This window comes from Procambarus clarkii, chromosome 71 (assembly GCF_040958095.1).
Source record: "Procambarus clarkii isolate CNS0578487 chromosome 71, FALCON_Pclarkii_2.0, whole genome shotgun sequence".
In the NCBI taxonomy this organism is placed as follows: Eukaryota; Metazoa; Arthropoda; class Malacostraca; order Decapoda; family Cambaridae; genus Procambarus; species Procambarus clarkii.
This window is the reverse complement of record NC_091220.1, coordinates 16,410,146-16,436,938: the sequence shown is the minus strand read 5'-3', so window position 1 is coordinate 16,436,938 and position 26,793 is coordinate 16,410,146. Positions and strand designations below refer to the sequence as shown.

Sequence of the window (26,793 nt, the reverse complement as noted above, 5' to 3'; positions counted from 1 at the left end):
GTTATTTATTAATATTTTAGTAATCTTGTAAATTCTGAATTAACTCAGCTTGGCAAATGTGCTTTGCCCATAATGTCAAGTGTGCTTCAAGTTGTTAGATTGTATTTAAATTTGTGTTGGATACCATGTTTGTGTAATTTTTTCCAGACATGTGTATACTGTACTCATTTTGTGTGATTCCAAATAGGGATTTTTTTGCCATCACAAAATACAGATTGCAAGTCTGGAACTGGTGTAATGTATTGTGTATTGTCTCTCTCTGATGGGAAGAGGACATTTATTCACAAAAAATATGAACATATATCGGGGGGATTGTATTTTCAATTTTTTTTTTTTTTTTTTTAAGTTCATGAAATTATCATTCTTGCATTTGTTGTAGTGTTGTTACAGTAAATGTATTTCGAGATTGTATAAAGATTCCATACTTAATAATTTTAAATCAATGATGTTTAAAGTATTTTGGGCAATTATACTTAATGTTTATTTTCTTTTTAACTTGCAGAGGAGCGTTGCCACCACCAGCTCACCACAGTAATGGACGTGCAGTGCTGGCTGCCCCACCTGCCCATCCTCTTCCTGCCCATATGCAGCCCACTGCTGTCTTCCCCACTCATCCCCAAGTTGCCCCGCCATATAATGCATACACAGCACTTTCCCCTGCCAAGAGCCAATACCAGAGCATATGGTTCTCTGAATAGAAGATATTCCTAAGGAAATAATATTGTAATTTTCAAGAATATATATCTGGCCCAGAATATAAGAGAGTTGAAAATGTAGTCTTGAAAGAAGGAAAAATTCCCTTAGTTCTGGTTTGAATGGCAGATGCTTGGGAAAAGGAGGGGTGCAGTGTGTAGGGCCTGTACCCCAGCACCATCCCTGTTCTCCATTCAACAAGAACTGCCTTACTGCACGAAAGATCAAAACTAAAACAGTTTTACCACTGGGCTTGCTAGATTTTGACTAGTTTAGAAAACAAAACAGAAGGGAATAAGCCAACAAGAAACAAGATCATTAATATTGGTGCCAAGTGTTTGGGGTTCACAGTGACTGATTAGTGTTTACAAAAGTTCCAGTAAGCATCTAAAAGTGTCAAATATATCCATAGGTATGAAGCTAAAGAATATAATTATTCCCCTGTGATTGCTGATTGGGGTCCAATAAAGTTTTTGGGTTAAGCATTCTCCTGACACAACTGAAGCATCAGTAGAGGCCCCAGATTTGTGTGTAGAACTAGTGCATGTACGAGTGTGCGCTTGTCTCTTGGTGACCACACCCTCAGAGAGCATCATAACCGTGCGTCGGCCGTCCCGAGGGCGGAAATATTCGTCAGCATATTGTTGACGAGCAAGAGAACTGTAGCTAGTTATTATTGTTTTTATCATAATTTTTATTGTAATTATCATTTGTGTGCGAGCCATGATTCGTGAGGATAAAACAGCACCAGTTTTGAAGGAAGGATATGGAATGTGTGCTGGCTTCTTTGGATTGCTTCTTTTGTTGCCTAGAAGGAAATGATTTACAGCTACATTTTTAAACTTTTAAGTCGGCCAAAGAAGTTATAGTTTGTTTTGTGTTGGACTTGATAACATTTATCAAGTGTGAGTTTTTGTTGAAACTAAAGTGATCAGCAGTTATATGTGAAGTTTAGCCAATAACCTTATAGGCTATTGAATGCCAGGGAACTGTCTCTTCAGTCAACCAGGCTTAACATTATGGAGTTTTACAGGTGTATATTTATTTTGTGTTTTAACAAGCATAAACTAAATATGATATGTTTTTAAAGGGAAAAGGGCTTGACAACGGTCTGTAGTAGATTTAATGTGTAGCACGAGTAGTATTGTGTTTATAGCCGATGAGGCCGACGGACTCGGAACCATGCGCTGTCCTCTGGCCGAGCCCGTCTTCCCATCCACAAACAAAGGGAAGGCGAGAGCAGGACAGGAGCGGCTGCAGCGGTGCGACGCTCACCGGCTGCACCATGTTTGGTGTTTGTCCACAGGTTTGTTTGATCTCTATTAACATATACGCTTTCTTGAACTTCTTCCCTATGTGTAAAGGTGTTATTTATGTCCAGAGTGTGATACCTTCTCTTTATATCTTGAAGAATCCTCTGCATGGTTTTTTGTGCTGGTTTCTTGACCAAGGTCTGTGTGGCCAGGAGGAGTGATTAGCACATACGGGCTGAATGCTAACCCCCCACACCCTGCCCTTTTTAAAGTTTACTATTCACTGCTCTATTGTGGGGATCTTTTTTTTTTAGAGTAGAAGTACATTGTTTAATTATTTGTGATTGATTTTTTATCTTTTTAAGTATGTTAGAATATTTTTATTTTTTTAAGGTGAACATTTACTGTAAGAAAAAGCTTTTGCAATTTATAAAAAAAGCTTGTATTTTTATCGGAAGAAAAATTGGACGGAAAGAGCACCGTAACACTATAAGGCCTGTGAACTAGTATGGGAACGGGCATTGATAGTGACTTCTTCAGTGGGGGGGAGGCAACCATGCCTGTTTTTATCTTAGGCCTAGACATGTAGGGTGATGGTCAGGTCTCCAGCTATTGTCCTGTATTATAGATGGATTTGTAGCTGTAGAAGTTGGCCAAGACCCTGTGTGTGAGGCGGCAATTCCCAAAGTCTATCTCCAGTTTACAATGAACCCAGGTTTGGTGTGTTCTGAGGGTCTGATACTTTACCCATCGTTGAGCCACTTCATACACAGTTGCCTACTGTTTTCATTGTGTTGTATATTAAATTTTAGAATTTTTTTGAGTCTGACAATTCAAATTTATCGTTTAAATAAGTCTGTGAAGTTCGGAAATACGTGTTAGTTTTACCCATCCTTTGAGACAGTCTTAGGTTGACCTTGTTAAACATATTAAGTAGCAGCCTGCTTATGTTACGAAGCAATGCACTGTAAGTGTGACTGCACAAGTATGGGTATTTTATCGTTCTCGTGAAATGGCTTGGTGAATACCGGAGAATCAAATGTGTTTCATGTTAGTTAAAATTTTGTATATCAAAATTTTATTGCAGATTTGCTTTCTTAATGGCTAATAAGAATGAAATGTTTCATATTGAGGCAATATTTATCCTTGTAGTTTGTAACACACTCTTTGACACCGGCTCTGTATGTTGGGATTGGTCAATTTAGAATCTGTGGGACCGACATTTGGGAATTTGTACACAACTCATCAATTTGGTCCAGTAGAGGTTATTAGTAGTTTTGGTGCTCCTTATCAGCACCTACATAACAGCCCTACACATGTGATGTTTGTATTTAGAGTGCCTAAGCTCTAGTATTTTAGAATGTGGCATACAGACAATTTTGATTGTTGGGTAAGATCTCAACAGGTCACCTCTCTCTGAATGTCAATATATTGTGCAATGCAAGGGCCTCTCGAAAAAGTAATCCATGGCCTGTTGCTCCCTCGTCCAGTGAGTGGAGAAGCTGGTGTATCCTGGTGTGTTATTACCGAACAATCAAGATAGTCTGTGTTTATACAGTATAACAAGTAACGTGACATTGTTGCCCAACGTTAGTTCTACCCTCACAAAACACTGTAAAAGAGTTCATTGCGGTACACTGACGTAGTACACTAACGTAGTACACGGAAGTAGTACACAAAAAGATTATAAGTGTACGTATCTATATTTTTCTTGAGAGTGTAAATATAATTATGAATGTAATATTTTGGGTCATTTAGGGTATGTAAAGACTTTGTAAGATAATTGTAATGTGTGTTTCATGATATAGGTGACACAAGTATCCTAAATGCTAAATGTTTCTCAACATTCTTTGTTAGTATTCAGTAGGCAAAAAGATTAACATGTTTCATTGTCATGCTTCAAGACCATTTAAATTTCTTCCCCCCGTCTTCATACTAGATTTCCTGAATTGTGGTAGTTAGAAACCATTAACTTTTTACGACTTAAGAATTTCACTTTTTCCAGTGACTTTGCTAGATGTTAAAAACGAATCCAGATTGTCCCTGACCTCCAGAGTGCTGGGTAGCAACAACATCACCACTTGACCCCTACTAATGCTGTCACTTCTGACTCTGTTAACTGTTTGTGTAAATTTTATTACAACCACTTTTGGTATATAGAAGCCAAAGTTGTGTTTCTCAGCACTCTGTTGGCAGCTAAGATCCTGACTGTGTCTTGCTGATATTGGTAATCTGTGACCATTTTCAATATTTCCATGTGCTCTCCGCTATGTGATTAAATGCCTATTGTCCATCTTGCAAACTGTAGTTCAAGTGAAACACTGGATTGTGTTTTGTTATAGTTAAGGTCCTGTGGGTGTAGAGTGGTTTATATAAGTTACTCACAGTCGGCACCCTCGGCCAGCTGACACTTGGCCGCTGCCCTCCACCACTTGTGAGACGACATTTAGCTTTGCTGGATGTCCAGTCTGGTGATAACAATATAATTAATAATGCCTGACCATTATGTAAGAAGTTTGTGTGTATGTGTGTGTGTGCTCGTGTATATATGTGTATGTGTATGTATGTGTGGGCATGTTTGTGAGTGCACACCTTCATGCATGTGTGCATGGGCAGTGTATGCACAAGGCTCTCCGGGGGCTGCCCACTGGACCCAGGTATTAGTTCCTTAGTTTGCTAGGATGTTATACAGTTTACAGTATACTAGGATAGTTTTGAAGGATTCTTTGATTGACACTTTAATTTTATCCTGTTTTATAATGACTATTTTGGATTTTGCCATGGTTTTTGAGGGCCTTTTACAATGAACTGTTTCAGTGGTACCATATATTAGTATCTGTGGTTTTGATTTTTCGGGTATGTACAATTAGTGATTATTAATTCTGACAAATTATTTGTATGGTTAGCAGTGTACAGTTTATTCTTCAATTTTAATTAATTTTGTTCTGATATTTCCCATATAAGCTCTGCCTATCCACTTATTTCATATAATCATAAAAGAGTAGCAGCAAAGCTTGTTGATTTGACCCACGCTCTTTGTATCCAGTCTGAGTTTTGGGTGTGTTGGTTGGTTTAGCATTATTTTACAACACAAATTCATTGCACTGTGTAGCTCAATTAATATGAAGTTGCTTTAGGTTGCATTGAATTATTTTAATTTTAGATTAGCTACCTATCTATCCCCCCCTCTACCCTTGAATAATGTGACGTTGTGTTGCTGTGGCATAAGGGTGAAGTGTTCTCTTATCTTTTGTGAAGGGATAGGGGGCTGATGACTTTGTTATTAAACCCCTGAGTCTTAGTATGTAGAGGGTCTGTTTTCAAGAGTCCCATCATCAGCTGTAGTTCTCTGTCGGTACGTGCACCACGTTGAGTCTTTCTTTTCTTTCCTCTTCCGTTATTACGTGTGGCTTTTGATGCACTAGACCTAGACATGATTTTAAAAGGATCAGAATATAGTGTTTCACTAGTAAGTGGTGATGATGATGTGGTTGGGAAATTAAATTTTGTTACGCAGTTCCACAGCTCAATACCTGCGTTTACATGTAAATATTGTACACACATCGGCTCTACAAGCACATCTAGACAAATACACACACACACTAATATTTGATAGTGTGTATAAATAAATAACCCTGGAAAGAAATATAATTTGTGAGCATTTTTATGATGCTCATTCTGGGACAACTAATCAAATTAGAAGTTTGTATCTTACTGCAAGAATAATTAAATGAGATGGAAATAAATAGTTCACAGAACTTAGTGTAGAGATTGGCATGTAAGAGAGCTGTGAAAGAGTAAGAGTAGATCATAACAAGAGAACACATCAGCGACAAGATAACAGTAGCATCTGCAAAAGAAAACTATATGACCCAATAAAAACAAACTGCTGCCACAAAACTAAAATTGTGTCTAGTCCCAATGCATTGTTGGTGAATTTTAGACTAGAATTAAAGTGACTTATTTTTGCAGCATTTCTCTGTCAATACAGTTAATTGTATGGACAGAATACTGTGGAATATACTTTGCTCAACGCCCGATCAAAGTTAAAATACATAGCAACACATTATAGAGACGGCAGCAGCATGCTACCAATTACATTCTGGAACTGAAAGGTAAAAACTACAAAAAATTTTAAAAATTTCAGATTATTCTGGAAGAGAGGATCAAAGGATTAGGATAAAATCAAATAATTAAGAAAAAACAAAAGGAATGAGGAAGATGTCATCACTTCTGCTTTAGATAGAACAAAAAAAAAGACATAATAAACCTGAGGAGGGAAAAGAAACGGTATTTCTTTTCCGAGCTGTGGATGACTGAAATACACGGCAGTTTGATGTAGTTCACTTAAAAAATGTGAATAACTTTAAAAGTAAATACGATTATTTTTAAAAAGTTGCGACATCATGAATTTATGATCCTGTAAATCATAATAGGTCATTACACATGCACGTATTCTCAATTGCTTTTCTCTTTCTCTCTCGCTCATTTTAGCTCTTTATCAGTATATGCGTGCTCTCACTCACTCATGCACGCACACAGTTGCACAGTTGAGAGGCGGGCCGAAAGAGCAAAGCTCAAACCCTGCAAGCACAACTGGGTGAATACACACATGCACACACACACAGTGTCTTAATACACTTAGGTAATTACACAACCGCCAGTAGTCTCAAACATTATATGACAGTACTGGGAAGGCAGAACATCACGAGCATATCTCTCATCCTGTAACTACACTTAGGTAATTACACACATTATATGTATATACACACACCATGTATATACACACACACCCATCACCATAGTTCCAAAGTACTGTATCATATGACAAAGAGTACTGGGAAGACAGGACACTACAAGTGTAGCTCTCATCCTGTAACTACACTTAGGTAATTGCGCAAGTGTGCGTGCGCGCACACAAACAAACAAAAGTTGGAACAAGTTAGGTAAGAAGGTGGTGGAGGCCAACACCGTCAGTAGTTTCAAAGCGTTATATGACAAGAGTGCTGGGAAGACGGGACACCACGAGCGTAGCTCTCATCCAGTAACTACACTTAGGTAATTACACACATTGACCAGACCATATGTGTGTGTGTGTGTGTAATTACTTAGGTAATTACACACACATGGTCTGGTCATTAGGACAACAGTCTCATGCTTTTGGGGCCCGTGTGCAAGTCGTCAATGGTCATAGTGAATGAAAATAAATAGTAACAAAAATCAGCAAAATTGAAATTCTTGAAACCGGCAACTTTAAGAACACGAGGTCAGAAACCCAGGTAAGGAAACAGAGGAGTCGAAAAAATATTAGAAAGTTCTCTTTAGCAAACAGAATTGTAGACGATTGTAGCAAGTTAAGGGAGAAGGTGGTGGATGCTAAAACTGTCAGTATGTAATTTCAAAGCATCATATGACAGAGTACTAGGAAGACTGAACACCTTGAGTGCACAGTAGCTCTCACCCTTTAACTACTGTATGCTTAGGTAATCTCACACAAATACACACATACACAAACAAACAAAAAACATACATTTTAGCGTTTTCTTGAATCTGCTCCCGTGGTCAGCACTCATCTGATGTCTTTCTGCTGGAATATTAGCATCCTGAATGATATGTAGGAACTCTTGAATATTCTGTATCAGTGTTATATAGCCATCCTGGCTTAGTGCTTTCTTTTGATAATTTCTAACTCGTACTCTGTATATTAAAGTATCTGAGCTGCCAGCAGCATTTCTTGCCATGTGGTAACTTTACAACTATGTCCTTGTTTTCCCTTCAGTTATTCTCTAGGTGCTACATAGTCTTCCTGGCTTGGTGCCTTGTTTTGATAATTACTTATTCTTTAGGTATCATATCTGTGTAGCACCTGGCCAAAACATAGTATATCATACTCTCATCTAATGTAGTGTTTTGACTGGGAATAAATGGAAAACAGGCCCTGCTGATGATCACTTCATTCATTCACAAGTAAACTCCAACAGCAACCCTGTGGGTGTTGAACGACTACTTATCTTTCCCTGTATCATTGCCCCATGGTCCGTCCTGCCCAAACCTTCCATACTATATGGTTGTGTTGCGAACTGTGTCTGCAGAAGGCCAAGTTTGATACGGGTATTGGATGATGTATCTAGGGCCTCCTTTATTTCCACACACCCGTGGATGGTTATGTTAACATTAAAAAGAGGTACATGTTCCCTTACAAACTGTATAGGAATAAAAAACCAAAGATTGACTATTTTTCATCATCTGTTTTCATCTTTGAAATTGGTGTTCTTAATCTTTTTTGGTAGAAGTACTGGGTTTTCACTCTAGGATGGTAGTACATATCACTTTTAAGCAAACCTTTTAATGGGATTGGCAGGTTTCTGAATATAGAGCTGATGCACACAATATCCGTGCCATTGCATGCATAAGATGAAAATGTAGGAGTGATTAGCTCAATTCAGAGGTTGCCTGTCTTGTTATAACATATATTACTGGGACTAGGGATGTATATGGATTACCTCATCAGATGTCTTTGTTTGTATATTGAGGAAATTATGCTGTGTTTGAATTTTGAATCTCGTGATGAAATTTGTGTGTGTACAGTACACCTGCATTTTGTTGTGCTATGATTATGTTCCTTTGGTTTCCCTGCTGTCATTGATATAAAAATAGATATAAATTTAAATTAATTTTGATACAGTGACAGTACACAAAAATATTGGTGGTGTAAACTGTGTTGTCAAGTCCAGATGAGTTACGATCCTGCTGATGTAATTGGGAGTGTGAGGCAGTGCTGAGGTGTGTCCAACATCATATACTATGGCTCATGTTTCTGCTTTAAAACATTCATTTTATTTTGAAATACAATAGGCGTTTAACTTACTAATGTTAGTAACTGTTTACCATTTAAACAAATTTTGGAGGTACAGTAATTTAATAATGAAAACTGAAATAGTATTGAAGACAGCATGAATCTACAACTATTGAATTGTGGATGTGCACCTGAGCATTGACCCGAGCCAGTAAGGTCTCCCCAGAGTAGGAAGGTTCTTCATGTGCAACACTAACTAAAGCAGCATGTGGGTGTTCAACAAGTGAACTTAATGTTATGATACAGCTGACTTGTCAGGTGCACATTTGGTGGAATAATCAGTTGAAATTTGAGTGAACCCATATGCAACTGATTAATGAAGAGTTGTTAGTATTCTGCACCTCCCCCCTCCTTTTCACCTTCATGTACCACTGCCTACTCCATAATGTTTGTGTTTTAGGGCTCGGTGTTTCATTAAAGTTTAATTGATAGCATGTTAATATATTTAATTTGAAACAAAAAGATTGAGAAATAATGGTTTTACTAGTCTGAAAGATGTTACTATTTTATGACATGTTATCAGTCAAACTGAAGCTCATGTGGAAGTGAATTTTTGCCAGTAGTGATCGTTATTCGTTCCCAGTGAGCTGTGTTTTGCCTGTCAATAGTGCCTGTTACTTTGCCATGATCATTGTTACTGTTACTCGTGCCACCAATACCTCCTGTCATTGTGCTCTTGAGCAACACCCGCCCCGTCCCCTGGGGTCATACAGTAACTTGGCTTGAGCAGCGAGCAAGTCTTCTCATTTAAGTCGAAAGGAACGAGAGAACATATTTATTGTGGCGAGACCTTGACCCTGTGCCTTGCCTTCTGGGTAATGCCCTTACTTACACTATGTTCCCATTTTATGACTTTGCAGCAGCATTCTATAGACATAATTTCACAAGATTTATCTTGAAAGCTTGACAAGAGGGCATTCCCATGTAGTTTTCTGGTCAACATTTAAAGAGTTCAAATGAATACTTATTTAGTTGGCATTAATGTTGAATGGACTTGAATAAGCAGTGAAAGTAATTATAGTATTGGATTGGTTACATGTTTGGTTTTAAGTTTGAACATCAACAAAAGATGTTTCCTGCATGAAACTTTGAAGCTTAAATTTAAGATGCAATAGCTTGAATAAGAAGACTTGTTTCAAATGACTTTCCTCAAATTTGAGAATAATATAGCCAATCCACTGGCAATTTTATTTTAATTGGGAGAAGGGTTGATAATGGCCAAATGCTTGCAAGCATAGTGCTAGACTTTTGTTTTGTTTTACTGAATTGTTTAAGAATAACCTGCCATTTTATTTGGGGGGAGGGGGGGAGAACTCCTATTACAAAGGGAACAGTGCCGCTGGGAACACTTAGCCAGATGGAGAGGTTCATGGTTCATACAAGGGGTCATTCAGCAGAACCCATAGGCTCAAATCAAGAAACCCATTCAAAGAAGGGGTGGGGGGGACTGCTGGCAGACTCTTGATGGGTAGGTACACACACTTGTTGACTGTCAACAAGCAGATAACAAAGCACTTGAAGAGCTATGACTGGGGAAGTTGAACAAAGTATGAAGAGATGCTTGTCACTTCAATGCCTTTTCTATTTGTATTTTTATATATTTCTTAAGCAGAGAACATTCCTAAAGTAAAATATTAACTTAAAGAAATAATGTGCATTGTTTTATGGATACTTTAAAGTTTATTGAGAAAGGAAACATTATATTAGAGAATTTAAAGGTACAATATTTTAGAGGTGTGCATGAAGTGGCAGTTTGTTAAACAACCTCCCCACCCCCCACTCCTGCCTCATTATTACCCACAACATTGAAGATATACACACAGACACCCACCAGAAGACAACTGCGACCATAGTCAAGATGGTCTTGGCACCACTTTGTCATAATAAATTTGTATATGTGATGAAAATCTGTCTTTTTTTTCTATAACACCACTTATATCCTGCCGTTATAAGCTGCTGAATGAGTAAACGGCTCCTAATGTAGGCGATCTGCAGGGTTCCTGGCAAACTCGAGTGTCCTGGAGTACACCGGAAATAATTTAAGATAATTACGGAGTGTGTGGGCTTGGACCATATTTCCCGATTTGTGCTTACTTGTGGGAATTTCATAATTGTGCGTAAACTGCTTTACAACTTTTGTGATGTCAGCATGGAGGCTTTTGTAATGAGTAATCTTCAAATGTATTTTTTTTTTATATGGAATATTACTATTAGGATACAATCATAATTAACATGCAGAAAGTATCAGTTTAAATTTATGCTTTTGTACTACTGTACAATTATACATATTGTAAATTTCAAATCAACGTTACCTTCAGCCCAAGATCTTTTATGTTGACCAGACTACACACACTAGAAGGTGAAGGGATGACGTTTCGGTCCGTATTGGACCATTATCAAGTCGATTGTGAGAATTGTCCAGGACGGACCGAAACGTCGTCGTCCCTTCACCTTCTAGTGTGGTCTGGTCAACATTCTTCAGCCACGTTGTGACTCATCACCTTTTATGTTGAATATTACCATCAAGGGTCTACTTTAATGTGCATTGTATTTTACACCAGTTGTCAAAGTGAGAAGAGCAGTACAGCATTGCACAACTCGTCGCAGCATCAAGAAACAATTTTGCTTTTTCTGTCTTGCCTGTTTAAGATATATTGGTACTAATATGTACTTGATGAACATGGAGCTAGAAGTTTGTGGAGTAAATAAACCATAACAAGTAACCATGGTTCTAAATAAATACAAACTTGTTACTTGAAGATGACACAGTAGTAGTATGGTATGACATTATATTAACTATGCAGACTTTAGTAGTGACAAGTTATAATTGATAAAATTACATTAAAGGTTTATTATGATTTTGGTAAATGGCAATAATTTCTATTGTAATTAAAAGTAAAATGCTCATACTGTACATGAAATTATAGCCATGATTATAAAAGAGGATATGATAGTGTTTGAGGTATTGTCTTGATAATGGTGGTGAGTAATAGGGTTATAGACTATATACACCATAATGTTACAAAAATGAAGGGCCTTTCACAATTTTTTTTATTTTATGGATATGCATTTGGTAAGTACAAAAATAATAGGTTGTTTCAAAGGGTAGGTGGCACAAAATATAATTTAATATGAAGATTAAAATCTCAAAACTTATTACATTTCAAGTTAGATATGCAGTAGTCAAACAAAGGAATTCAAAGGAAGATAGATGGTTAACTTTACTGCAAATTCACATATTGTAATTATTTTTCAGTTCAAACGGAGAAAAATTATAAAAAATGCAATGGCCACCAACAGCACTGGAGTGATAAAAGAAATTATGCTCCTTTTTCAACATTCCTTGCACAGCTGGCCATATCTTCATGAGTAAATGGTATACTATCTGTTTCATTTATCTCCCTCTGCATATTCTGATTTCTCTTCTTGATTTTAAACATCTCTTAGACCCACTATTGTGCTCCTTTTGAATGTTTTAATTTGTTACATGCCTTCTAGGGTGCTATTCATAATACATGAGGATGCATTTTAGAATCTTTTCTCTTGTCTTCCACATTATCTCGAATTCAGGCAAACCAACTTGTAGATTCATGTGTTGGCACTCTTTCTTGTATTGATCTTTATCTCTGTTCCTTTTCCATTTGCATAAACTTGACGTAGTGGGTCCTTGATGACCTCCATAAAAGTGACAATCTCCCTAGCCTTGTCCCTCAGATTTTCTTTTCATTCCTTACTACCTTTCACCCCCTTTCCCTTGTGGCTCCAAATTCACTGACAATTTTATCATATTGCCACTGCGCTGTGCCTCTTTTTGAGGGTACAAGGTTCTGGCTCATTTCCAGAAGACCTAAAAGAACTCAACTGATGGTGCCTAGTAGTTTGGCATTATAGCAACATTATAGCCACAGGAGGCTTCCCCCAGAAGAGAAGAAGACTGCAAAAGAAAACCACGCCCTTGGAGAAGAGCCAGAAGCTCCCCAACTCTACTGCCAGAGGCGAGAGCAAAAAAAAAAAAAAAAAAAAAAAAAGCCTTCAGGAAAAACATCAAGAGCTGAAGGAGAAGCTATGAACTGAGGCAAGGAGAGAAAGCCCAGTGAAGGAACCAGGATGGCTCAGAAGGAGCAAGATCAGGCCAGAGGTGAAAAATGGCATGACAACTTTTGAAATGATGTCATGGCAGTGTTAATACACTGAACACAGGTAATAATGGCTCCGTTAATGCCAAATGATGAGGCAACAGTATTTAGCATAAAATGCCAATCAAGAAATGACCATGACAAGGACAGGACAGACAGAGAAAATGCCAGGCACCTTCATACCACTACTGCAAAGAAATACTGTAGATGGAACACACAAACTAGCCACCTGCTGCAGGCGATGAGTCACAATAACGTGGCTAAAGTATGTTGACCAAACCACACACTAGAAGGGAAGACGATGTTTCGGTCCGTCCTGGACCATTCTGAAGTCGATTGAGAATGGTCCAGGACAGACTGAAACGTCGTCGTCCCTTTACCTTCTAGTGTGTGATTTGGTCAACATAGCCACCTGCTCACTATACAAATGGCAATACACACACACAAAGTACCAGACGTGTAGAATAGAAAAGTTTCAAACCAGGCTGGTACATTACTGAGCCAATCTGCTGGAAGAAACAAAGCCACAGAAAAACACCTGGGATTAAACACTAGGCTAGAACTGCCAGAAACTAAGGCTGGGGGCCACCAAAAGAGCCAAAAGAAACACCCACACGAGTAAATATCCCCACGCTCCCTGTGCTCATGTGAGATGCCAGATTCTGGTCGGCCATACTGTACATGACTCCAATGGATGATGTGACTCGATAGAGAGAAGTTATCTCAGGGAGCCAACTGGGCTTCTCCAGACAACACAAACCTAGAACAGGTAATGAAACAAATAAGAAAGCAATGGTTCCACAAAAATCAGTGTTCCAAAGATACCAATCACCACTTATCTGAAATTGCAAAGCTGAATGTGGACTCGCCTTTCATTTCTCGGTACTGTACCTGTATATGCAAACAACCACTATTACCCTTCAAATTTAAATATAATCCAGTATGGCATGTTTCTCTGCTGCTTTGAAGCTATAATAATGACAGGTATTACGATATGCCGTATAGCTTTTTGTATGTAAAAAGGCAAGAGCGGCCTCACCTTTGACAGTACTGTAGCTGTGTTTTGTACCGGTGAACTTGATAGATGCGAAAACACTTTCTAGGACTAATAAATCTTGACGTGCAACTTTTATGAAAGAGATTAAAGTGGCCAGTTTTCAAATTTCTACCAGTTATGTAACACAAGGCTGATACCTCATGTTACTAAATGCTGAAGAGTACGACAATGACTTAAGAACTATTACTGGAGTTTGCAATATGGTCTTCCCAGCTTGGTGCCTTCTGTTAATATTTACTTATTACTCTTGGTAAATAATACTTACATTCTCCTGGTAAATAATATTTACACATTTAAATAGGTTACTACTGTAATTAAAGTTTACTTCCTGAAGATGTTCTTCCATAGGACTGGTCTTATTCCACAAAAAAATACATTTTCTTACTGTTTGCATGCCCAACCACTCGGGCTGGACGGTAGAGCGTAATTTAACTGAACGCTGGACCACAGAGTCAGACAGGGACATGTTTTTTGCATATTCTGTTGATTAATGAAAATCAGATATTATAATCACTTGAATAATGGTTTTTCAAGCTGATAAAAAACAAAGAAATTAAGGACTGGTTATAAAGCCAATATCTTGTGATAAAATTGGTTTTACATTTAGTCTGATTTGGAAAATTATGTACAGTGTAGCTTTTTGAGAAGAAGCCTTGTTGTCTTGCATCTACAAAATTACACACACATGTAAGTACAAAATCCATTGAAATTCCCGAACCATATTCTCATAAACAAATTGGAAGACGTGCAAAATAAGTGTAGCTCTGTACAGTACGTAGTTATCATTGCCAACATTTTAAGGCCTACAGCATTGCCACCATGTAGTTCTGTACAATGAATGGTTACCACAAATATTTCTTTTAAAGTATTAAAGGTTTTATTTTAATGATGGTATATTACAGTACTGTACTGTACTCCATGAAACAAATATTTTACTTTGCCGGATCTCTACTTTCTAATTGCACCTTTGGAAAAAGAAAATATCTCCTTAAGATAATAAATATATAATCCATTTTAAAACGTCGAGTTAGGTTTTTTAAGAATTTGAAAGAGAGACTCCATTTGTTGCTTCATCTGTTCCATACTCTGCAAAACCTGCACAGCTTTGTCTAGTTCCTCATTGCTGGCATCTATGAGAGATGCAACCTCATTGCTCCTCTCTTGATCCAATTGCTTAATCTGGGCTTCCATGTCATTGAGGAGGCCATCAACCTAAAAGAAAAATGGATTCAGTGTTACGCTCTCCTAACACGAGGCGTTGTTACATGTACAGTGCAATGTACCGTTCAGTAGTTCCATAATAAGGTAATTTATATGCAGTACTGTGCTTCAAAACAATGCAACCACTGTCATCTCTTCACTTATCCTTCTATTGCTCTATTCAAGTTAATTTGTATGGCCTGGTTTTTTATTCAAATTGTATCTTTAAAAATCTGTTTTAGTAAAGACATATTGGATACTATAAACATTACCCTTTGAATGACTCTGTCCTCAATGTCAACCATGAGAGAACAATATCTGTCCTGTAGGTCACTAATCTGCAGGACACACTGCTCTGTTTTGCTGGACATATTCTGTAGGTCACTCAGTCCTACTTCACTCAACTAGAAGAGTTAAAACATCTTAAAATCTTGCCCGGAACTGTCAATACAGTAATTATATATCTAAGAGGTTACAGGTACATAAATATTTAAGGTCTCTGCAAGACACTATAAATGGCATTTGAAGTGTGCAGAGAATTAAAACAGTCCTCGACAAACAATAAGCTTGGCATATTTTTTTTTTATTTTTTATTCAGTAATTGTTTTGACAATATCAAACACAATTCCTTACCTTCAAAACTATGTGATATGTAGCATATGTTTCCACCTTACCAGTATATCGCCATCATCAACCTTGACTGTCGGCTGTATTCTGTCATTGCAAGCATCAATAAGTTTTGATCTGTAGCTACAAATTGTAGCATGAGCCTCAGACGCTTGATTGAGGGAGTCATCTATGTTCTTGAGAGTTATATGAAGATTTTCATTCCTCTCTTCAAAGTAACTTTGGATATTCAGTCGTATTGTCTCTGCCATATATTTACCCTGCAAAAAAATTCCAGTGTTGACTGTAATGAAACGCCCCTTTTTGGGTGAGCTCCAGTGGCTCCCTGAAGCTTTATAGCCGAGATGGTTTCCAGACTGAGTCGTCAAATTATAAAACACTGTAAAATATCATGTAGAAATAGGAATTTGAGGAGTAGTATTGGAAACTTCAGTAGCAAGGTAAAAGCTCTGGAAGGTCATATCAAGTAATTATGCAAAGATAAGAAAAACTGGGAAGCTAAATGTAAAGTCCTGAAGAAAAATAAATATTAAAAATAGCTTATTTTTTAATTAATTTTTTTTAAGTTAAATTACATCTATTAGTGAATACAATAAATTAGGAAAGGAAATTCAACAGGGAAAAAGCTTTTGTCAGCTATGGAGAATAGTTACACGGGGAAATAGAAAAATGCAAGAAGGATATGCACTTACCTATGCATAAGTGGCCAGAGAGAGAGAAATATTAGAAGCAGCAGTAAAGGAAGCAAGAAACTGCAGGAACCAGCACAGTGAAGGCATCAGACCAGAAATCAGGAAGGAACTGCCACCAAACCTAAATTTGGTGCAAAACACGATTGATCGAACTTCTTAATAATTTTTGGTTGCAAAGAAAAGTTAATAACATCTAGGTAAGAAAGAGACACAAACTAAATAAAAGTAAGCAGTAGATCAATTATGACCGAAACACACATCGGAAAGTGAAGAAACTACGATGTTTCTGATGTGTGATTTGGGCATCATAGTAGATAAAATTGTTAGGCTAGTGGAAGGTCTTACAACTAAAGATAATGCCTGTGACTACAGAAGAATTGGTAGGTAAAAAAAAAAAAAAAAAAGATCGACCCTTGAGGATCATCCTAAATGAAGTTTAACAGAGTATTAGTTCTCATGACTGTTAGGAAACTGCAAAGTGATGAGGATGGCAGGTTATGGTCATAAGACAAGGTCTTTCAAAGGAAGATGGAAAGAAGCTGAAACAACTTCATAGAGGCAAAATGTTTAAATAAAAGCAGGAATGAGGAAAAAATATTTGTTTTATTTATTCCCCTACAAGGTGATAGGTATTCAGAAGCTTATGAAATGGTACAAAAAAGTAAACCAACAAAATCATTAAAGAAAGGGGGGCGTATAGGACAAAGGGAGAGGGAACATGTTCTTGAAAATTGCATATACAGTAGTAATGTAGATGGAGTGAGGTACAAAATACCAGAGCATAATGACATAATACAGCTTAAAATAGCAGATACTGTTGCACTAACAGAGACAGAACGTTTAAGATAATGTTAAAGGTTATATTTTCGAGGGCTACTCAATGTGAGAGACGTGAGAAAAGGTGGAGGTGTGGCCATCTGGTGAAACAACACCTAAAGGTAAAATAATTAACAACTGACAACTCACAAAAAGTTGACAATGGCACTGGAGATTTGATGAATTTGATGAATTGGGTTGATAACCTGGTGATCATAAATGCCTACAACCCACCAGCAGGCAACACATGGACAAATGAGTATGATTCATAACGATCATGAGAGATTACAGTAGGAGTGGGTAAAGATTATTAATTATTGTTAATATTTGATGCCTTCAACTTGAAGTCAATAGACTGGAAGGTCCACAATGCAAGAACAGTAGGACTTCTGGACTGACAGATTCACAAACTTTATCCTGCAGACATTCATATTAACACATTAAGCAAGCCACAAAAATGAGGAAAGGAGATGTTCCTTCAATGCTGGATTCTGATATTCACCAGAAAAAAAAAGATATATTTGAATTTTAGTATTGTCTCTGTTGGATAAGAGCGACCATATCATTTTGTTAGTAAAATATGCAATAAATTATAATCTAGGAGAGAATGAGGAAATTAATATCAAATCCGTGCTTCCTCCTAGCTGGAAGGGAATGCTCGGTTTTCTGTTAGGAAATTGCAGCAGTTCGCACAATCTCGTCCTTGAGTGGAAGGTGGTGTTCTTCGTCATTAGTTTGGCTTTGGCAGGAATAAATAGCTCCTAAGCACAGCTTTTTTTTTTTTTACACCTGTCCCTCAATACAGTATGTAGTTTCAGGACTACTGTCATACACGAACAAATAATTTATGCACCTCGAGAATGGTCCTAGGGTATAGCTTGGACAAGATGCCATAGATTAGCCATGGGCAGCACTTCTTCCCACTTATATCCTCAAAAAATAATAATAATAAATAAACAATATTGAAGGTGAGCCATTACCAAAATTTCCAGGATAGTCTTGTGAATCTCTTGGAGATAGAGCCACTTCTTCTGCTGTGAGTGGTGGAACATCTCCAATGCCTCCTTCAGCTGCTGTCTTAACTCCTCCACTCGGTCCATTCTTCCCCATTCTGAAGAATAAACACCAATACTTTTTATTTAAGGCAATATATAAATCCAGTGATAAATGCATTACACTCAACAACTTAACTGAATAGACAACACAGATGCCAAAATAATATTTTATCTACGGGTACAATAAAGTCCATTAACCCAGGCACTGGGAGATGCCTAATACCGATGCCAATAGCTTGTATCTAATCTTTCTTGTGATTAATGCCTTACATATCAAAATCTTCCGAATCTTTAAGATGGCATTGTTTACAATCCACCAGGGTTTACAGGCTGTTATAGTGTACAATCCACCAGGGTTTACAGGCAGCTATGGTGTACAATCCACCAAGGTTTACAGGCAGCTATGGTGTACAATCCACCAAGGTTTACAGGCAGCTATGGTGTACAATCCATCAGGGTTTACAGGCTGCTAGTGTACAATCCACCAGGGTTTACAGGCAGCTATGGTGTACAATCTACCAGGGTTTACAGGCAGCTATGGTGTACAATCTACCAGGGTTTACAGACAGCTATGGTGTACAATCCACCAAGGTTTACAGGCAGCTATGGTGTACAATCTAGCAGGGTTCACAGACAGCTATGGTGTACAATCCACCAAGGTTTACAGGCAGCTATGGTGTACAATCCACCAGGGTCTACAGGCTGCCAGTTTACAGTCACAGGTTCTAATGACCGCCACCAACAAGGAGCAACAGGTTCAAGCTCAACAAGCCACAATGAAGGACTGAGAACAGGAGCTGCTTATCCACCCACAGGGTTATAAACTCGTGGAACCGCCTACCCGCCGAAATTTTAACTTTTAAAGTGCAGCTGGAAAAGATCAATGCAAATAGAAGGACCTTTGACAAGCCGCCGGCTTCGTGTACTCGTCGAGGGTGTTCGTGGCCCTCAGGTTAACTCAGGTAAACGTTTAGATTCTTAAGTTATAGTAAGACAGAATTTCGTATGAAACATGCAATGGTGGGAACACTCAAGTTATAAACTCTCTCTGGCAATGGCTGTTGATATCTGTAAATATCATCCGACGCATCACTTTACCTAACTGATGATAAGATCATCAGACATTTGAAGAATAATGTGTTCCGACTCACCAATTTGGCGCCACACGTTGAACTGTCAGGTGGCGGGATAAGGGAAGTGAGAGTGTAGTGCCGCCCCTCAGGTGGTGTTGAGGGCTGTAAGGCGGAGGCTCTGAGTCTCTCTATGGAGGATCACACACCACTCCCAGGTGCCCCGCGACCCTCGCGCCCGCCCCGCCACCCGCACTCTCACTTCCTTATACTTAACAACAATCAGCTGATCACATCTTGACACTTCGTATTTCCTCCTACTTTCAGTCCCCGTAATGGTGAGAATTATTGTTTCTCTCGTCCTCTTGAGTTTTTCTCAGCAGTGTCCACGTGGGTGTAACCTGTGGTGATGTGTTCCTTCTCCGGCTGTGGTTTTTGATGAAATGAATTTGTGGTGTTGTGGACCCTAGTGTAAGGAAGCACTCGCACTCATACTTAAATTATATTATAATATATTTAAGATTAGTTTGAGCGTAATTTTAATGCGGGGAATATAATTTCCGTCCTTGCATAACTTAGGTTTGTCTTGTCCATATAGGTTTCCTGTGCTATATGGAGAAGTATCCCAGCTATGTAGTGTCCATCTGCTACAATAACCATGGAGTAATATATTAGTCAAATATTTCCTCACACGTAACATTTTCTCAACCGCATGTTTCCAGGTTGAATTTGATCTGAAATAATGTCTTGCATTTACAACTTCGGCGTGATAAACATCAGTTTTTTCTAACATTGTGGCTAGTTGAGTTGAAACTGTTGCCTCCATATGTTACATTGTACCTTTTAAAGAATGGTCTGGGTATATATTTTCCAACTCGTTCAGTATGTGAAAGTTGATGAGATGAGCCGTGTCATGCCGGGTGTGTGGTGTTGATAGTCGTGTGACCCGCAAGTGTTCCTGGTGTGAGACTTAACATGGTTTAGGAATGATTTTTTATTACCCTGTGTTAAATTTTTCAAAAGTAGATATCGTCTTCAAAAAGTGAGGTTTCCATGCTTGGTTACAGTAGCCTAGATGGGGTTATATGCTAGACTTGCACAGTTAAAATTATCACTTTCTTTTTCTTGAAGTCAAAGGTTCGTTTGACTGTTCCTAAGGTTTGGTTGGCTTTCTTTAATGCAACACCCACTTGTGCAAGTTTCAATGACTGGTTGGCTCCTAACTCCCAGGTCCTATTCTTCATTAATCAGCTGCTTGCTAAAATTTTGATATAGTGGTTGTGATGAGTATTGTCGTGCCCTACAAACAAGGTCTTGCAATTTTCAATACTAAAAAACCTTTCCCAGGTTTCTGACCATTTTTGGAATTCATGTGAGGCCAGGAATCTCTCTGTGAGGCCTCATTGTCATTTACACTTTCTACTTTGGCATAGTTCTTAGTGTCGTGTGCAAATTTGATGATGTAGTTTGAAATATTCGCATCTATGTCATTGATGTACATAACAAAACAAAAGGATTGGACCCAGGATGGACCCGTGGTACCCCACTCACCACATTTCTCCAGTCAGATTCGTTTCTGTATAGGATGAACCTTTTTTTTAGCCATTGTTTGACCCATTTTTGTATTTTACCATTTATTCCATGTGCCTATAATTTTTTGCCAGTCACTCATGTGGTACCTTATCAAAAGCTTTAGAGAAGTCAGTGTATACTATATATACTAGTAGTTCTTTGTTTGAATAATAATAATTGGTTACCATTTCAACAAATGTGAGCAGGTTAAAAGGCTTGATTAATTTTTAACAAAATTGTGTTGTATTGATTTGACTAAATTGGGCACTGAGAGGTGGTGAATGATTGAGAAAATCAATTGGAGTAATGCAGTGGAATTAAATCAACAACATGGGAACTAACCAATTGACCCAAATATGCTGTAAATAATATAACCAGGGAATTCGACTTAATCCACCAGGGGTCGTGAGGCATCAAGATGATACCAAAATCAAGGTTTTACACATTATCCGCACACACTCTGGTGTGGTATAGTTCTTCCACCATTCACTCCCTTCAGATACACAAGGAAGTACCAGCGTGGGAGTTCCTAGGTTGCTGGTTCAAATCCCCCGCATTTCTCCAATTGATTTCCTCATTGATATATTATGTTAATGTGATTTCCTTGTGTATTTGAAGGGAGCATATGGTGGAAGAACTACTTTACTATACCTATACTTTATACTTTACTATACTACTATCTATACCAGAGTGTATGCAGATAAAACTGTTTTCAATCACAAAATGTACTTGTTTATATAATGTCTGGGGAAATTGTTTACATTCATTTAGAGGGGACTAGTTCACTCAGGATGAACATGCCTTCTTTGCCTGCACAAACAGCTGGTGGCTGCCCTGACATCAGTTTTAAGTAGTGTTTCACCCAGATAGGCATTTTAAAAGTTTTGTTTTACCCAAAATACACTTGAAAAGCCCTCTTCCTTACATAACCGAGTAATGATAATACTATTTATGATAATGATAAGTAGATAATAACATTGCTGTATTGTCTCTTATCTATAAGCATAGTGCTCTTCTGATATAGAAGGGTGATAGAGTGGCTTGTATGTTCCTCTTCTTTCCAGTGAGTTAGAACATGTTTGTGTTCTAACTTTGTGTCTAAACACAAATATATTCTCAGTACAGTAGTGAGTCTTTGTAACCTTAGACCAGTTAAGCTACTGTACTGCAATAAAGAATACTTTTCCTGCCCGAAATGCTGCGCGTACTAGTGGCTTTACAAGATTGTAAATACTATGCTATGTATTCTTGCAAACCCAATGTACCTTCTTGTATATAAATAAATAAATAAATAAACTTGATTATCATGTAATGCCATGTGTCTCACCTCAGAATTGAATGCTCTAAGGCCATACCTTACTTAGTCTTGTCTCATACTTCCTGGGGAGTTGATAGATACACACTCCTCTATTTGCACTCCTCTCTCATGCTGTCTAAACTCCATTATGACTGCTCCACCTATTCCTCTGCCTTCAACCCTTCATCATCTTGATACTGTAATCATACTGGGTTACACCACAGTTCTGGTGCTTTTCATTTGTCCCCCCACCCAACGCTTGTATGTTGAGACCGACATTGTGAGACACAGTCATCGTGATCTTTACTGCCTTCGCTGTCTCACATGATTCCTGCAACATCCCAACTCCCACGTGTGCTCTGACTACTATCCCTCAGGATGGTCCTATTCCCACTCACTATGTTCCTTTTCTTGCAAGGATGTCTCATTTGCAAGATTCTTGCTTAGTTCACATTTACACTATCTCCCATCATGTTGTTCCTATATTTTCCTTATGGAGGGTCCTGTGAGTGAAATGGCCCTGATCCACATGGCCTAGACTTATGCCCCCCCTCCTACTCTTATAAAATGTAGTTTCCTTGACATTTATTTATCTCACACACCATTGTTCTGTTCACAGATGGGTCTAAATCTGCCAACAGCATTGGCTTCTATATTGTTTCTCCTGATCAAACATATGTGGGTTGCCTGCCCCAGAGTCTGGCATCTTCGTGGTAGTGTAACGCCACCAATGTAATGTATCGGAAATTAGAGAAAGAAGGATGAAACTCTTAGAGGGAGGTAGAGTGAGGTGGAAGGGAGAAGTGATTAGGAGGAGGTGGAGGAAGGGTAGAAGGAAGGGCTAAGGAGATGGAAAAGAAGGAAGATGGGGAAAAGGAAAAGAAGGAAGAGGAAGAAAGGGCTGCCAAAAATCCATTAAAAAATTATTTATAAGACAAGGAATGGAACTTGTCTGTCCAACAATATTAACTGATGTTATCAAATAACGACTGCACTCATGTAAATCATATACTGTACTGGGCTAGTACGGTATTTACACAACAAAATTTCCTCTATATATCTGTTAAATTATTATTTCAGGGCTCGACTGAGGAGTCTGGCGGGACTGGTGAGCGATGGTGGGAAAGTACCAAGCTTTCTCCAGCTGACCTCCGTCCACATGCGGAGTCATGGAATTTAGCTGCTGATGCTGCCACTGCTACACTTCTCCAGAGTATTTCACAAGTACGTAAGGCCAAGCTACACTACCACACACTTGTTTATAAGCACAAGCAGTGATACTCATGCTGAATGTTGGTCTTCTGAGTGCCTTTTATGTAAATTCTTAAATTATGTTTAGTGATTCTAGACAGTGTATTGCTGCTTTGCTATCCCACAAGATAAATGTACTAAAGCTTGGGAGTGCTGTTGTACTATATTAAGTTTGCATTACTGAAAAATGCGTTTGCGTTTCATGCCCAAAACGCTTTGCGTAATAGTGGCTTTAGGCATTGTATGTACTAGCCCTATTTATAAATCCATCATTCTTTGTAAAATCTCTTGTATGTATGTACCTTACCTAAATAAACATTTATTTATTATTTATTTATTAATTTCCCATTCATTTTTGGGAGGATCCGCTCAGCCGTTTCCCGAGGTTAAACACTGATACTGCTGAGCTTTAACTAAATGTTTGTGGCATCTGAGAGTTATACTTGCATACTGAAAGCCAGGAGCAGAACGTGGCCTGCTGAAATTAGTGAGGGGGAAGTTTGATGATAGGAGAGCAACCCAAAAGAAACACGCCAGCACAACAACACATGGACAGTATTTGCTTGAAAGAAATTAGGTACCCAAGGTAAACATGATAAACAGGAGTTGCTATGGAGTGGTATATCTGGTGGTGGCACTGTATACCTGGAGTGGTATATGTGGAGTGGGTTCTGAGAGTTCTTTTACTCCCAAGCCTGGCCTGGGGCCAGGCTTCTCTCTCACTCCAGTAGGATCATATTTGGAACCTGTCCTTCAGGTATCTTCCATATATGTAATATGTAATACTTGTCTCCTTTCTAGAAAGTACAATACTGTACATTTTGAGTGCTTTTAGGTGGATCCAATAATTTAGGTGTTTTTCAGTATACTGTATATGCATGCCACATGTGTTCTCTTTCTGAAATCTCTTCTGCTTTGAAAGGGGAAGTCGGTACTAATCACTACTCAAGGCAGGAAAACACAAATGATTTGAAAAGTATGAACATTGTGGTGGAATCCCAGGATTTGAAGGTTCTCACAATCCACCCTGTAATTGTCCTGGTTGATGCTGGGTTTTTTTCTGTTCTGCTCGCTAAACATTACCTAATCTGTTATTCCCAGTTCTTTTATGTTATTTTCCTTCTCTGAAGAGGTCTGATTTTGTCTTGTATCTGAATTCTGCTTAAATTCATAATTTTTTACCATAGCTTATCTGACATTTATCACTATTAAAAATTATGTTTATTTCTGCAGGCGATGAGTCACAATAACGTGGCTAAAGTATGTTGACCAGACCACACACTAGAAGGTGAAGGGGCGATGACATTTCGGTCCGTCCTGGACCATTCTCAAATCGATTGTAGATTTGAGACAATCGACCTTGAGAATGGTCCAGGACGGACCGAAATGTCGTCGTCCCTTCACCTTCTAGTGTGTGGTCTGGTCAACATGTTCATTTCTGTTGCCTTGTCAAAGACTTTATGGATATCAGCATGTAGTTTTTCAATGTCTTCTTTAGAGGCAATTTTCTTGCCAATTTTTGTATCTGCAAAGGATGACATAAAGCTATGACATATATTTGTTTATATCTGATTTGAGAATGAGAAAGTAGTGGTACAAGATTATTGGTCTTAGGGTACTGAGTTGTTCATTTCCATGATTTTATCATTGTGATTGAGTAATTGTGGAAGGCAGGATCTTCCTACTCTAAATCCATGTTATTGAGTTGTGAAGTTCATTGCTATTCATAAAACTTGAGATTTGCATCATAATCATACTTTAAAAACTATAATTATGTGTGGTGTTAGTGTGACTGGTATATAATTTTGATCCATTGCTTTGCTGCCTCCCTTGAGGACTGGAGTGAGGACTGGATCTGCTGATTGAAATGTTTCTGATATCTCACCAGTATCCAAGCTTGTCAGTAGCCTTGACAACAGTAGTGTTGTTGTCAAGGCTACTTAAGCATGCTCAGGGAAGACAGAACAAAGAGGGAGGGAATGGTGATGACCGAGAGACCAGCTCAGAAAAAATAATTTAATTTCGTTCAGTGCCCTATTTCTTCTGAGATAAGCTCAATTGCTACCTTGGGTCAACATCAACAGAATAAGTAACTCCTACATAAAAACAAAGGACTTGCAAGATGGATGAGAAGGTGAGAGGTTTATGTAAATGAAATGTAAAGTATTTTCTTTTAGATATTGTTTAATGAACCTGTATGCATGTGGCAGCATTCACTATAAATTTACTGTTTGACAAGAAATATGAGTTTAACAATATATCAATATAGTGCCTTGGTCCTTGCAGAGATTAGTGTTACGCACACATGAGGTGGAGGGGACCCTGAAGAAGGTGTTAGAGGAGACAGATCGGGTGATGACGACAATCTCCAATACCAACAATGCCTTCCACATGTTGGCTAACACACAATTTATTGAGAACAGAACCTATCAAGATGATGCTGATTTAGTGAAAGAAAAGTCAAACATGGTGGAAAAGGTTTGTTAGTACTAATGATTCAATATTCAAATACAATTACTGTAGCTGAGAATTTCTCCTGTGATCTAAGATTCCGTCAACTGTTCCAATTATGCAAAGCTGTGGACACAACCCAATCCTTAAAAAAAAAAAAAGAGTCATCCCACATGTAATGTGACATGGTTTCTTTAGAAAAAAATTAACTATTGTTGAATTTCAGTAGCATTTCATACCCAGTGACTGTAATGTACTAAGGATAATTATCATAGACATGCTTTCCAGATCAGTTCCAGAGCAATATATATAATCCAGATTTTTAGTGTCATTTATACCATAATTAGTTATATACACTATAATATATGTTCATTGTGTATATAATTTTAAATGGACAGGTATATACTGTACCACGAGTTGTTATTACAGTACATTTGACTCAGTCATGGCTCATTAAAATACATATAAAATAATTTTTTGCTTTTCATGAGCTTCCTGTATGTAATCTTCACATTCCCTTGTTAATTACCTGCTTGTAAATTTACAGAATAAAACTTAACATGTATTTACGGTAATCATTTTGGTAAAGTAGTCAGAAGCATAAAATTCAGATTTCAAGGGGTAAAGAATTTTGCATCCATAGAGATATCAACAAGTATTGTGTTCATCATGATTCAAATGTGTAGATAAATTTCAAATTAGGCAAGATAATCACTTTAGTGTAATGTGAATATTGTTCTATACAATGATCAAAATGTTTGTGAATG

At 38.0% G+C, this 26,793-nt stretch overlaps 3 protein-coding genes across 14 annotated transcripts in view; 2 read left to right on the top strand and 1 right to left on the bottom strand.

The window, feature by feature from the left end:
- Hipk (Homeodomain interacting protein kinase) overlaps nucleotides 1-11,525 on the top strand; it is a 101,834-nt gene extending 90,309 nt beyond the window's left edge. For all 12 annotated transcript variants that reach the window (XM_045726333.2, XM_045726330.2, XM_069312106.1 and 9 more), the window contains one exon: nucleotides 503-11,525. In XM_045726333.2, coding sequence (XP_045582289.1) covers nucleotides 503-698 — 196 coding nt within the window. In that variant the 3' untranslated portion in view covers nucleotides 699-11,525. The remainder of the gene's footprint in view (nucleotides 1-502) is intronic.
- Nucleotides 11,526-14,573: 3,048 nt separating this feature from the next.
- Nucleotides 14,574-19,307, bottom strand: LOC123745610 (uncharacterized). Its single transcript, XM_069312111.1, has 5 exons — nucleotides 19,285-19,307; nucleotides 18,311-18,441; nucleotides 15,870-16,082; nucleotides 15,468-15,599; nucleotides 14,574-15,207 (listed from the first exon to the last, which is right to left on the bottom strand). The coding sequence occupies exons 2-5, from the start codon at nucleotides 18,428-18,430 to the stop codon at nucleotides 15,010-15,012; spliced, it is 663 nt and encodes a 220-aa protein (XP_069168212.1). The 5' UTR covers nucleotides 18,431-18,441; nucleotides 19,285-19,307; the 3' UTR covers nucleotides 14,574-15,009.
- Nucleotides 19,308-19,642: 335 nt separating this feature from the next.
- LOC123745609 (WASH complex subunit 2) overlaps nucleotides 19,643-26,793 on the top strand; it is a 31,314-nt gene continuing 24,163 nt past the window's right edge. The window contains exons 1-3 of the mRNA XM_045726324.2: nucleotides 19,643-19,793; nucleotides 23,405-23,548; nucleotides 25,862-26,053. Of these exons, the coding sequence (XP_045582280.2) occupies nucleotides 19,791-19,793; nucleotides 23,405-23,548; nucleotides 25,862-26,053 (339 nt within the window). The 5' untranslated portion in view covers nucleotides 19,643-19,790. The remainder of the gene's footprint in view (nucleotides 19,794-23,404; nucleotides 23,549-25,861; nucleotides 26,054-26,793) is intronic.